This window comes from Helianthus annuus, chromosome 4, assembly GCF_002127325.2.
Source record: "Helianthus annuus cultivar XRQ/B chromosome 4, HanXRQr2.0-SUNRISE, whole genome shotgun sequence".
Classification (NCBI taxonomy): Eukaryota; Viridiplantae; Streptophyta; class Magnoliopsida; order Asterales; family Asteraceae; genus Helianthus; species Helianthus annuus.
The window spans coordinates 123418028-123433196 of record NC_035436.2 but is presented as its reverse complement, the minus strand read 5'-3'; the positions used below and the strand labels follow the sequence as shown (position 1 = coordinate 123433196).

General features: G+C 38.9%; 1 protein-coding gene across 1 annotated transcript; it reads right to left on the bottom strand.

The window, feature by feature from the left end:
• Positions 1-4340: 4340 nt before the first annotated feature.
• On the bottom strand, positions 4341-6186 carry LOC118491541. The gene is made up of 4 exons (XM_035989393.1): positions 5374-6186; positions 4816-5097; positions 4499-4681; positions 4341-4433 (listed from the first exon to the last, which is right to left on the bottom strand). Exons 1-4 carry the CDS (start codon positions 6184-6186, stop codon positions 4341-4343), a joined length of 1371 nt encoding a protein of 456 aa, XP_035845286.1.
• Between the last annotated feature and the right edge of the window lie 8983 nt (positions 6187-15169).

Genomic DNA, 15169 nt, shown 5'->3' with positions numbered 1-15169 from the left:
CTCCAAACGTGGCCCAGAGTACACCTGGGAACGCGAAGACAGGATGACAGAAAAGTACCCCCAGTTATTCGGAACCAATGCAACCACTACTGAGGCTGAAGCTACTACTTCGGAATTTCGGGACGAAATTCCAGATCAACGGGGGGAGGATGTGACACCCCAGGAAAAACCAGTGAACGATTGAACTTACCTAGCTTCCTCAGTGAGTGCGTACCAAATTTCGGGACGAAATTTCTTTTTAGTTGGGGATAATGTGACAACTCGTACTTTAGAACTCGTACTTTAGACTTATATTGTAACGTTACATGCTTATGTGTGCCACATTGTGTGATTTAATGTTATATGTTATATTAGAGTATTTATTATGCTATGGATTATGTGAACGCATATGTGAACGCACAACACTACATACCCGATCGTACAAGCCCTTTTGGGCCGTGTCACTTGTAATCGGACTCTAGGGCGGCCCATGGTTGAATCCGGCCCATCCCCTACTCGTATACATTTAGGGTAGGGCAACTACCTCACACTTTTTACAACACACAATACACACACAAGAACGCGAGCTCTCTCTCTCGTCCCTTTCTCTCTCGAAGCCGACGGCACCCAAGCCTCACCATTTGGAATTGTTCTTGCATCATCTATCATTCGGTTAGTGTTTGGTTATTTGATTGGTTTATGTTATGTGATTTCACATGTTTTAGAGTTGCATGATAATAAACTAGGGCCGATCCGATTATGTTGATATGCTTGGTTCTCGGATTGTTTTGGCATGATGATTTTAGATTGGATGTTTGTTAATCGCCTGATATGTGCTTATATACGGATGATGTGCATGTTAGTAATCGGACCATATCACACGATTTGATAAGATGATGGATATATTGTTTATGTTCTTGATAGATTAGTGCTTATGTTTGAATTAGGGTTCATGTGAATTGAAATGCTAGATATGCTAGTTTGATCGATTAGAGGCATGATTGGAAACTGATTAGTTGTTAATTGATTGTAAATATGGAAACTATTAAAAGCTTGTAACCGATTGCATGACATCCGGAAGTTTGTTACGGATCGCACAAGACCGGGTCGCACAAGCTGGTTCAATCACACAAGCTGATCCGGTCGCACAAGAGACCCTGATCGTACAAGGGGTCTCCAGTCGCACAAGGCATTGCCCAGTCGCACAAGGGGTAATGTCGTTTAACTGTTGGGCCTTAGAAGCCCAGGACACAAACGCACAAGCCCACACTGATCGTACAATTTGAGCCGTTATGCTAGTTGGGCTGAACAAGCCCAAAGTCACTCGCACAACCCAGCTTAGTCGCACAAGGTTAACCGGGCCGCACAATATGTTGTTTATTTGCTTTGGGCCGTATATGTTTGGACTGATTACTTATTTGTGGGTCGGGTATCGTTGGGCTTAGACATTGGATCGCACAAGCCACTCACGAATGTTAGGATATTTGGGCCGATTACGTTGGGCTAATAATTTAAACGCACAAGTATGATTTCATTGTATTCTTGACTGCTAAGATGTTGCCATGATCAATACGTGATTATTAACGTGTTAACTTGTATGATTTATACGTGCATTACTTGAAGTCAAAACCTGACTCATATGATAACCCTGTTAGGACGTGATTGATCACTGTTAGTTCAAGAACTCTTTTCTTTGTGTATCTGCCGAGCAACCCAAGGTGAGTTCACACAGCCAAGGCATGGGGTTCCCAGGGTGGGAATGGGATTGGATGATTATTTCGTGCGTACCTAGTTAATGGAACCTAATGATATAAGTCCTCAGGGTGAGGATGGTAAATGATAAGATACGGCTAGACTAGTATACCTACTTGAACTGATCTTCGCACACACGCCAAGGGTTGGCTGCGATATTATGACTGATCTTCGCACACATGCCTTAGGGAGGCTGCGAACTATACATACTAAACTTCGCACACATGCCAGGGTGGCCAGCGATACACATATACATAGTCTAGAATACTTGAGAACTTTCCTTAATCTTCGCATACATGCCTAGAGGGCTGCGATGGAAACCAATACTATACATGAACAATGAACGAACATAATACGACACATACAATTACTATTACTGAACTTACTTTCTGTGAACTCGCTCAACTAGTTGTTGACTCTCTGCTGCATGCCTTGCAGGACCTTAGGTACTTTATGGAGCTTGCACAGGGAGGAGCCGGTCGTTGTGGGCAAAGGATCATGAATGCTATTTGAACACTTACGATATTTCACACATTAATACTTATGTTTGGGTTTACTTAAATGCTTCCGCTATACTTAATTATGTTGGTTTGATAAACACCTTTCGTATTGATGGATAACTATTACTATTTATTTACATGTTCAATATGATTGGTGGCTTGATCCTGGTCAGTTACGCTCCCAAGCGGTGATATTCCGCAGGTGGATTTTGGGGGTGTGACAAAAGAGGCCTAAAAGATGGGGTTTGGAACCGTTATAGTGGTTAGTAATTAATAAAGAATATACATGTACCTCAAGATACCTGATCCTCATATGCTTGGCTAATTGCAAACCTGCTATTAAGGCCTCACACTCAGCCTCATTTTTAGTGGTTTGAAACTCACAAGCAATAATTAGGGTATAATGTCCCCCTGTGGCGATTTTAGTAGTATGCCTAGTCCAGTTCCCTTAACATTTGATGCCCCATATGTGAAGAGTATCCAAGGATCCTTAGTCCCTTAAGTTGTTGAACTTCCAATTCAGTTTCCCTTTGTAGATCACTACTGAAATCAGCCACAAAGTCAACTAAGGCTTTGGATTTGATGCCAGTTCTAGGTTCATATTTAATATCATATGCACTAAGTTTGACTGCCCATTTGCCATCCTCCCTGGCATTTCAGGTTTCCTGAGAACATTCTTGATAGGAATGTTAGTTTTCACAATAATGGGATGAGTTTCAACATAGTGACGTAATTTAGTAGATGCCATGATTAAAGCAAGAATAAGTTTCTCTAAATGAGCATACCTGGACTCAGCATCGAGTAGACTTTTACTTACATAGTATACCGGATGTTGAGAACCTTCATGATCCTTAACAAGGACCGCACTTACTCCCTTAGTGGAAATAGCTAGATATAAGGATAATATTTCCCCATTTTCTGGTTTCATTAGAGCTGGAGCTGAGGATAAGTAATCCTTGAGGGCTTTGAGGGCACTCTCATGCTTTTCAGTCCATTCAAATTTCTTATTATTTCTCAGGATGTCATAGAACTCTTTGCATTTCTCCGATGACTTTGAGATGAATCTATTCAAGGCTGCGATTCTTCCTGTCAACCTTTGCACATCCTTAGCATTGACAGGATACTTGATATTCACAATGGACTTGATTTGTTTTGGACTTGCCTCTATGCCCCTCTTTGTCACCATGTAACCTAAGAATTTACCAACTTTGACTCCAAACTGGCATTTTGAAGGATTCAGTTTCATGTTGTATCTATCAAGGATATCAAATGCTTCTTCCAAATCCTTAAGGTGATCCTCAGCTTTTTTGGACTTAACCACCATGTCATCTATGTAGACTTCTATTGTGTGTCCAATCTGTTCCTTAAACATCATATTCACTAGCCTTTGGTATGTAGCACCTGCATTTCTTAGTCCAAAAGGCATAGCAATATAGCAATAGATACCTGTGGGAGTCATAAAAGTTGTATCCTGTTGGTCAGATGGTTCCATCTGAATTTGTTGAAATCCAGATGAAGCATCCATAAAAGTTAACAACTCATGACCTGCCGTAGCGTCCACCATGGAGTCAATATGGGGTAAAGGGAAAGGATCCTTGGGACATGCTTTATTTAAATCAGTAAAATCAACGCATACCCTCCACTTTCCATTCGTTTTTTGAACAACAACCACATTGGCTAACCATCTTGGATACTTTACCTGTTTGATCATACCTGCCTTGAGCAATTTGTCTACCTCTTCTTGGATAATGGCATTTCTTTCAGGTGCAAATTTCCTCCTTTTCTGATGTATTGGCTTGAAGGACCTGTCAATACCAAGTTTGTGAGTAATAACATCTTTAGAAATACCTATCATGTCTTCATGTTTCCAAGCAAAGGTTGTTTTTCTTCTTTTTTAAGAAGGATATTAAATCCTGCTCGATAGGGTCAAGGTTCCCGGATCCTATAAAAATCTTGGATTCAGGATCCTCAAGTTCATCAGAACATCCTTGACGTCTTTGCTCTCTTGCCTCCAGGACATCCCTTGGAGGATACTTTAATTGCTATGCCTCCCTAGGTATTGAGGCTGGTTTCATTGAAGAAGTGTAACAATTCTTGGCCTCTTGCTGATCACTTTCGATCTTCACCACACCCCATGGAGTAGGGAGTTTCACACACTGATGATATGTTGAGGGGATTGCTTTCATATCGTGTATCCATGGCCTGCCAAGGATAACATTACAACAAGATAAGCAATCAATGACACAAAATTTTTGAACAGAATTTACTCCCTCTATATAAATAGGAAGTTTGATGTCCCCCAATGTATTCTTCATCTCTCCACTGAATCCCACAAGGACAGATGATCTTGGAACAATATCGGATTCAGGAATGTTCATTCTTTTGAGGACATCTAACTGGATGATGTTCACTGAGCTTAATGTAATAACTAGACCATCGTGATGAGGGTCCTGTATATCCACACGGTCATGCTCATCAAAGGATATGACTTTCTCCTGGGTAAGGATGGAAGTTCGAACATGTATGTCCCCATTCTCCATCTTTGTCTCCTTTTCATGCCTCTTAGCTGCCGAGAATGAAGTACCACAGATATCAGAGCCACGGAGATGAAATGAATAATTTGAGCATCGACTGGTGGAGGAGCCTTTTCAGGGACTTCCTCAGAATCTTGGATCCTTGATTTCTTCCTTCCGAATAACTCCTTCAAGTATCCTTTGCTCATAAGGTAACCAATCTCATTCCTTAGTGCTATGCATTCATCTGTGAGATGACCAAAGTCTTCATGATAAGCACACCACTTCGATTTGTCTTTGATAGCAGCTGGCTTGTCACTTTTCCTCGGCCATCTGGACTTGTCACCTAAGTTCTGCATTGCAAAGATTAGTTCACTATTATCAGCAGAAAAACAATATTCAGCGATTGGAGGATAATCCTCATCATCTTCCTCTTGTTCCATAGCATGCACATTCTAGTTGTCAGCCTTAGTGTATGACTTGGATTTGTTATTCCTGAAACAGGATTCTTGTTTGTCTTGCTTTGAGGATCCTGATAGCCTCTCCTGGATCCTTTTGTCATCCTCTAAACGGATGAACCTAAGGGCCCTGTTTCTTACCTCATCTAGGTTCCTGCAAGGAGTCATAACAAGATCATCATAGAACTGAGAATCCTTAAGCAAACCCATTTTAAAAGCTTCAACAGCTGTAGCAATATCTAAGTTAGGGATTTCTAAGGATTCTCTACTGAATTTAGTTATGTAATCCCTTAATGATTCATTATGACCTTGGGTGACCCTATATAAATCTCTAGTTAACCGTTCAAATCTCCTACTACATGAAAATTGACTATTTAACAAGTTAACCAAATTAGAAAATGAAGTAATTGAATAAGGAAGAAGACTTAGCAGCCATTTCAGAGCTGATCCAGTCAATGTGGATCCGAAACCCTTGCAAAGACAGGCTTCTTTTAACCTTTCTGGAACGGGGTTGATCTCCATTCTCTCCCTGTATTGTGCTACATGCTCTTTTGGATCAGTTGTACCATTATAGAGCTTCATATTTGGTGTTTGGACTCGCTTCGGTATCTCCGCATTACATATGGGTGGTGCAAAGCGAGACACCTTGTGACTCCCATCCGGGATCTCAGGAATGGGCTTAACCACTCTTGGGACGCTGGATATCATATCCTTAAATTTTTGCAACTCCCTAGCCATTGCCTGGTTGATCCCTGGTTCCTGCACAAGACCACGGTTAGCATTGTAAGATGTATTGAAAGTGTTACCTCCTGATTGGTTTGAGGCTGGGATTCCAGATGTGAATCCAAATTCTAGTGCAACTGTGGGACCAGATGAAGCAATAGTTTGCATGGGAATGAAGTCTCCCACATGAATCTCAGAGCTTCTGGGTTGTTGACTCCCTAAGGATCCTTGATCCTGGATGATGTTGGATCCAGGATACATTGGGGCTGAAGGTCTTGTAAAATATTCCATGGATCCTTGAACTTGCGATGAGGATCCTTGATGCTGAGGGTAGGATCCTTGAACTGACAGTATCCCCATGTATCCTCTTGAACTGGAGAAGGATCCTTGATGCTGGAAAGAGGATCCTTGATGCAGAAAAGGGGATCCTGAAGGTTCAAAGTAGGATCCTTGAGCCTGTGTCATAGCCAACGATCCATACTGCATACTTGATGATCCTCCATGATACTAGACACCTGATCCTTTGGAATGCTGGATAGTTGTTGTGTCACACCCCGATATTTCCACGTATTACGGGTGGGCCCGGTGGGAAGTATCATGACGTAGTTAATATCATCATAGTCAAATAATCACAGTTCAATGCACAGCGGAAGTCTAAAGTAATAGTAATACAAACCGATTCGAAAGTATAATAAAATATTACACAACGGGTTGTAAATGAATCCACAGGTGGATCAAAACAAAAGAAATATTGTTCAACAGACTTAAAGTGATAAAAGCTTGCAAAACTCTTTATTTAATCACTCAGGAGTTCCAGCCCATTACACTTTTACCTGCACTTAACCTTTTTGAAAAATACGTCAGTTTACACTGGTAAATACAATTAACTGGCTCTTTTTGAAAACATTTGAGAAAATTGAATTAAATGCACAAGGCACAAATATTCTTTTATAACTTGGGATAATTATTTAAAATAATCTTGTATACAGTTTTTACATGTTTGTCATCCATTCGGGACCCGGTTAGAAGAGCCGGATTAGATTAATAGACACACCACAAGTATAGGCCCACAAGAGAGTGAGATACCATTTATACATACGCAACTGTCAGGTGTATGCCTATACCCCGTGCTTAAGCCGTGGCCATTTCTAACAAATGAGTCGAGGATATCCAGGACATGGTCATTAACCCCCCAAAGGCATTGCATCAAACAAGATAGATTAAAATGGGTTATTTCAATGGTTTAACCACTAATCGATTAAACATTCAATACCCGACCAAGCGGTATTATTATAATACCGTATCCCAAGCCCGTATAACGGAAAATAAGTTAAAAGTATTTAACTAAGCAAAAATATAATTTTATCCTCAGCCGTATATCAATCAGCAAGTACAAGTATCTTTTACTGGGCTCCTAGTCTGGAACGAAGGTTTTAACAACCTGTTAGATTCCTAACGGGTCTTATTTAAGTCTTAACTTAGATCGGTTAGTTTAAATGAAAGGCTTATGGTTCAAAACGCAAGATTAAGCGAAGACCGGATTAGAATGTGATTTAGACCCGACAAGTATGAAGACTTGTATAATATGGGTAAACCAAACACATTCTGGATTTTGAAGTGAAAAATGATAAGGTTTGACCCGTTTCGGTTAATTTATGCAAACTAGTTACATAAACCGTACCGAACGAGAATATGCATAACGGGTAGCCAAAAGAGTCATGTACAGGTTCCACAAGTTAACATGCTTAAAATATGTTATGATATCAGTAGGATATCTTCTGTTTTGCCCAAAACGAATCTAAAATTAATTTATGCCCCGGAGGGGTATTTTGGTTGTTTTAGAGTTTGTAAAAGAGGTTAAATAGTAATCTGAGGTTCTAGGCTAAAATAATCAGTAAAAACATTTATTTTAATAAGTTACATCAGTAAGATATCATATATATATGTGAAATTTATCATTTATGGTCAAACTATGCACCGTAGGGGCATTTTGGTCATTTCACATATGCTATAAAGGTTAAATTTGGAAATCTGAGTTCAAAACTTTTACTTACTGTTAAAGTATTTGCTTATAATATAAGTAGGTAATAAGTTTTAGGTGTCAAATATAGTTTTACTCCATACTATGCATTTAAAAAGCGTAAAAGTCGGTATCTGACGATTTTCGGGTTATTTAAGGAAATCTGAGATTTTGATCAGTCTCAACTGTTTAAAATATTTTATTTAATATATGAAATCAGTAGGAAAAGGTTTGGTATCAAAATGTTATGTAAAACTCATTTTATCAAAGAAAAGGGCAATTTTGTCAATACCGATTTACACTAGAACTCTATAATTTAATCAGTATAAAATTTGACAAAAATTTCCAAAACTCCCTAAATATTATATTATATCAGTGGGTAGAAAGTTTGGTGCCAAAATTTGGGTTTAAATATTATTTATACTAAAAATGCCATTTAATTAATAAAAGGCTTTCATTTTACGATATTGCGCATAACTTCTATTTTAGACCATGAACTGATGTCAAACTTTTAGGACATGCTTATAAATCAGTAATAAAGGTTTTTGTCCTCTCACATCTCAAAAATTTCGTTTTAATGATAAAAAGGCATAATGGTCCATTTTAAGCATTTAACGGAAACATGCAATGAACTAAGATTTCTATGGAATCAAGTTGTATAACCTCAGAGGGTTATACTAATATACAATATGGTCCTAAAGGAACCCTAAGGCATATCTAAACTAAGCTAAATCGGGTCAGAACTGAAAGCCAAAGCAAAAGTCTACTTTTGCGACTTTCGGTTGCGAACCGAGCCTAAACTCAGAATTATCGAGTTGAACATGACTAGACATGTTCTTATATTATTTACCAAGTTGTTTAAGTGTTAAAGCATGTTCCATAACCTCTGCATTATCAGTTATGAATTAATTTGTAAAAACTGACCCGTTTGACTTTTTATTAATAAGTTTGACCCGACAATTGACTGAGATAATGTGATAATTAGAAGGTGCCCTTTTAAGGGTTTATTACCTACATAATTACCAACACATAGCCACTTTCAATTCGAATAATGGCTGGACCGTTAGTGATTAATCACTAAGTCAAAGCTTAATTATGACGACTTTGACTTTCGGTCATTAAGCTAATAAAACTTAAACTAAGGAAGCTAAGAACACTTAATAGAGTCTTTAGCACGAATTTGGAACTTGAGAAAGCTTCCTTTAGCACAAGGAGGCTTCAAAGAGTGAGCTCTGAGTGAAATTGAAAGTGTGCAAATGAACTCAAGAACAACAAGTCCTTTATATAGGAAATTAGATGCTCCAAGATCAATCCATTTGTCCCTATGTTGTTACCAAATGTTCACAGGTGTCCCTAGGGCAGTAAAAACCATGTACAAGCCCCTAGTATCGCTCAGAGTTCATGCAATGGCGATGTAAGAGCTGCAACATGCAGCTATCCAGAAAAATGTCGCTGGTATTTTTTACGCGGGCCGCGTAAGACTCAAAGGGAGTCTACGCGGGTCGCGACAACCGTCTGCTCAGGTGAAAACTGTTTTAACTTTGACAGTTTCAGTCCCTGGTCCACTTTAAGTTTATTTAACTTCCATTTATTGCACTTATGACCCCCATAGTTAACTATTAAGGGCCTTGGGTCACAAATTAACTCCGTTAAGCTCCCGGTTAGATGTAAGATCACCCGAAAAGTCTTATTTTCATCGAAACTTCATAAAATTACTATCCAATATTCTTGAGAGCAAAATATACAATTATTACAATGCTTTCGGGACCGTTAAAAGGTCACTCAGAGGTAACATTTAACATGTTGACACTTTTAACCCCTATGTTTCATAAGATCCTTATTTTAAGCACAAACGACATTCTATGTTCGATAAATTATTCATTAAAGAATACGAACGTCGTGTGAGGTCAATTAGAGGCACAAGAATGGCATGTTGACATTTTGGATCCTTTTACTTACATAATTACATTGTTTGACAATTATAGTCCCTCCAAATCAATTCCTTACACATTTAACCTTTATGACACGTGTCTTCATTATATTAGACATGATTTTGCGAGGTGTTACATCCTCACCCCCTTAAAAGAAATCTCGACCTCGAGATTTATTGAAATAAGTGAGGGTATTTCTGTTTCATTGTGGACTCAACCTCCCATGTGTATTCTGGGCCTCTACGGGCATCCCATTTTACCTTCACAATCGGCACATGCTTTCTTCGAAGTTTCTTAACCTATCGATCTTCGATCGACAAAGGTTTTTCAACGAACTTCAAGCTCTCATCTATCTGCACGTCCTTATGGGACATTGCTAGCGACTCATCGGCTATACACTTCTTTATGTTGCAAATGTGGAACACATTATGAATACTACTGAGCTCTTCTGGCAGATTAAACTTGTAAGCTACAGTTCCGACACATTCAATGATCTCGAATGGTCTTATGTACCTTGGGCTCAGCTTGCCCTTCTTGCCAAAACGCATCACTCCTTTCCAGGGTGATACTTTAAGTAACACTTTGTCTCCTACCTCGAATTTCAGAGGTTTACGCCTTTTATCTGCGTAGCTTTTCTGCCTATCCCTTGAAGCTTTGAGACATTCACGGATCTGTACAATCTTATCTGTCCTCTCCCGGACTATATCAGGTCCTGTTAGTTGGACATCTCCAACTTCCGCCCAACAAACTGGCGTCCTACACTTCCTTCCGTACAAGGCCTCAAAAGGCGCAGCTTGGATACTTGAATGATAGCTATTATTGTACGAAAATTCAATCAATGGAAGATGGTCATCCCAACTTCCACCTAGATCAATAACACAAGCCCTGAGCATATCCTTGGGTGTTTGAATCGTACGCTCGCTTTGGCCATCTGTCTGAGGATGATAAGTAGTGCTGAAATTTAAGCGAGTGCCTAACGATTGCTGAAAGCTTTTGCAAAAGTGAGATGTGCATCTAGTATCCCTATCGGAGATAATAGATACCGGCACTCCGTGAAGATATACAATCTTATCCAGGTACAGCTGAGCTAGCATATCAGAGCTATGTGTCTCTTTAATAGGTAAGAAGTGAGCTGACTTGGTCAGTCTATCGACTATAACCCAAATAGTATCATTCCCATGCTTTGTCCTTGGTAACTTAGTGATAAAATCCATAGTTACCATTTCCCACTTCCAAGTGGGAAGTTTAGGCTGTTGCAACAAACCTGACGGCTTTTGATGTTCGGCTTTAACCTGTGCACACGCCAGACATTTAGCCACATAAGTAGCTACAGATTTTCAAACCTATCCACCAATAATTTGCCTTTAAATCCTGGTACATTTTATCACTGCCAGGATGGACTAAATATTTCTAACTGTGTGCTTCCTGAAGGATCACGTCTCTAAGTCCCCCATGGATAGGGACCCAGATTCGACAACTTAATCTTAGGATCCCATCCTTGCCATATGACAACTGATCAGCAGTGACTCCTAACTTTTCATTCGGATAGTTAGTGTCCAAAATAGCTTCCTTCTGAGCAGCTAACAACTTTTCATTCAAGTTATTCTTTAGCTTAATGCTTTTGGCATTGATTCTAATAGGCTTAACCCTTTCCTTCCTGCTTAGAGTGTCAGCTACAACATTCGCTTTGCCTGGATGGTAGCGAATTTCGCAATCATAATCGTTTAAAGTCTCCATCCATCGACGCTGCCTCATGTTAAGATCTTTCTGATTTAATAAGTGTTGAATACTTTTATGATCAGAATAAATCACACACTTGGTTCCATACAAATAATGCCTCCAAAGCTTCAGTGCAAACACAACGGCACCCAATTCCAAATCGTGGGTGGTGTAGTTCTTTTCGTGCACCTTTAATTGTCGTGAGGCATAGGCAACGACCTTGCCTTTTTGCATAAGCACACAACCCATACCAGTGTGCGATGCATCGTAGTATACAACAAATTCTTCAATCCCTTTAGGCAATGTCAACACCAGAGCATTGCTTAGCTTCTGCTTGAGAATCTCAAAAGATTCTTGTTGCTTGGGACCCCAATCGAACTTTATATTCTTGCGATTCAATGAAGTTAGGGGTGCAGCAATCCTTGAAAACTTTTCAATGAAACGCCTGTAATATCCTGCTAGGCCCAAAAAGCTGCAAATCTATGTAGGTGTTTTCGGTGCTTGCCAGTTCATAATGGCTTCATCCTTAGCGGGATCCACCTGGATACCACGCTCACTCACTACATGCCCAAGAAATTGGACTTCACGGAGCCAAAACTCACATTTTGAGAACTTAGCATAAAGCTTTTCTTGTTGTAGAAGTTTAAGGATACACCAGAGATGTAGGATCATTTTCGAGCCTTAACGAGTCAATCAGAAGAATTCCTATCCAAAACAAGAGGCGGAAACTAATGTTCTGGTGCAATTACAGCCGTATTCACTTTAATTGTTGTTGTATTGATCTTGAATGCAGTTACAAGTCCTGACAACACTTCGGTAGCACTTCGTGGCTTACCGGAAGACAACACCTACAACTCTCTATCTAGTTTCGCTCTTACATACTATATATAGGTGAACAGGTTTCGCTCCAATGGACGTGACACATGAGCGAAACCTCACCTTCGCCATATAAGCGAAACTACTCAGTGACATATGAGCGAAACTAGTCAAGGACACATAAGCGAAACCTCTATCTTATACATATTTCTTGGATTTCGTGTCCTGTCTAACCTATACTCTACTAGACTCGATATAAGACGTTGTCCACAGACGTAGTGCACCAACAAACTGCCCCTCGGATGTTGACGGAGTCTTCAGTGTCGAGTCTTTAATTGTCAATCTACAGTCTTTATCAGTCTTCAATCTTCCACTGAAATATTTTTCATTTCAAGAATCCTCAATCTCTATCTTCATCATCGACAAACTCCTCTCTCTCGGATGTTGACACGGTATCTTCAGACTCCCCCTCTCAATCTGCTGGGATCGTAGTCTAGAATTCACAGCTTCAAGATTCATCTCAAGATCGATACCTGGCTTTATTCCAGCACAGGATCATCACCTGGCACACATTAACCTGCACAATCTCTATCCACACATAAGTTTCTTTAAAGATTAAATTTTCAAACTTTTAGAAACTTTTGCAAGAAACTTCAGAAATGATTTTACATTCAGGATCTTTCCCTAGCTCTTATCAAGCAAACTTAACAACTTCACATACTCTCTCCCAACTCTGTTCTTCTTGTTTAGCACTTGGAACTTCGAAAATCAACTTTTCAACATCAGTCGTCGAAAATCTTTTTGAATTTTTCTAAAACACACTTGTAAACAAAATAATGCAGAAATGAAATATTTACATACAATATTTTTGCGAGTTCGTGCACGAGGATCATATCAGTTACTGAGACATATCAACAACACCGTTAAGCTTGATTACATTTTAAGCTCTAAACAATTTACTTAGATTGTCAGTATGTTTGTCCACTTAAATTTTCACACAATTTTTCAACTGTTTTGAGACACACAATTAGTGTATTAATTACTTAAACTTATTCATGTGTCCCACTACTTGAATATACTCCCGTATCCAGATCCCAATATTCAGTCTTACAGGTGAGTATACCACAGATGATATCTGTAAAGGGGTTATGTGCGAGGGCCGTGAGAGCTCAGGTCGATACTTCCATATACGCAAAGAGATGACGGCTTCGACTTTCAGTGTGTCCCCTGTAGAGGATCTTTTGATTACAACAGCAGCGACTATCAATTTTATTGTTTCATCAGCTTGCTGAGGGCGATGCTATGTTTCAAGCATTTACGGAAAGCATTATTCAGGGACTAGGTCAGTATTTCCATACAGCAGAAGTCCCGGAATAATACCCTAGATATCACTGAGCATAAAGACCTAGTATCTCAAAATACGGGACCTTTCAAACAAGATTTCCGGGGTTACCTATATATCCAAGAAGTTGTTAACCCACAGAATAAGCAAGTTTAAAATTTATGTTTATATCTCGTCTCAGTTTACTGAATGTGCGAAAACCTACTGACACATCCACAGTAAAATTGTTTATCACATTTTTGCATTACATTTCTTTAGCATGTCATGATAGTCCACTGATGTACTATCATTTCCTCTTATATGCAACCAAAACTCATTTTTCAGTTTTATCATGTTTTTGGTTTTTTAAATTTTCTGATGTTTTTGGATTTTCTAAAATTCTTGCCCGCCCCCCCAAATTCAAAAACATTTAAATAAATTGAGAATAGACTACAAAACAGGACAACTGATATCGAATCGCTTCAATTCTCCATCCACTTGGCATAAACAATCAGAACTCCCCCTTACAACAAACTATTTTCCCATAATGATTTCAAAACACTCAAGTTTGTTTTAATCAGAATGGTTTTTCCGGAAAATAAGTTTTGTTGATTTTACCACTTGTAAAACTGGGGATCAAATCATCACATTGTTCGCCAATTTTAATGAATGATAGTTAATTCAAGTTCAATTTAATGACCTTGATTAACCACTTGTAGGATCACTTGTAGGATCAATCTGAACCACTTGTACATACAACAATCATACAACCACTTGAAAGATTAATAATTAAGCACTTCAAACTTGTTTTTCAACCAATTACCATCTGTTGGTTGAAATCTCAAGGTGTCGATTCCTACTCCTCGCTTACAAACCTGGGAGTTCCGACAAGTCCTGCAAAACTTCTCAAACACATTATACAAACATGATAAAGAATGATGCCGATTCATGATCCACGATTACCAACTTGGGATCTCTGGCAAGTCAAGTTTTTACTCTTTGAAAAATATATCCACCCAAGCCTGACCTTCCTTGGGTGTAACAACAACCTCTTCATCTTTACTTTTAACGGATTTGTGAATTCCTCTTTTGGCAGCATAAAATTCTTTAACACCATTGGCTTTACCATTAACCATTTTACCAAAGATACGTTTCACATTTTCGTTGAAAGTCTTTTCAACATCAAATTTCTTCTTATCAGAATAAAATTGATTTGAAATTTCAACTTTTCCAACTTTCTTCATAAAATTTTCAGCACGCAACGGTGGAAAATTTTCATCGTTCATAGTTGGAACTGATTTTTCAACCTTTTTCTCAACACGTGGCTCCTCTGATTTTGTGGAATCAGATTCATTACCAGAACTGTTACCTGAACCTTTCACAATTCATTTTTGATTTGTTATATTTTCTTTTCTTTTCAAAACATTCTTTGAACAT

Excerpts from the sequence above, each read along its gene's own strand:
- LOC118491541 (XM_035989393.1), bottom strand. The coding sequence starts at position 6,186 with ATGTATCCTGGATCCAACATCATCCAGGATCAAGGATCCTTAGGGAGT. Across the intron at positions 4,682-4,815 it reads CCGTGGCTCTGATATCTGTG|GACCCTCATCACGATGGTCT; the intron begins GTACTTCATTCT and ends GTGGATATACAG. Across the intron at positions 4,434-4,498 it reads TTCCTATTTATATAGAGGGA|GCCATGGATACACGATATGA; the intron begins GTAAATTCTGTT and ends TATCCTTGGCAG.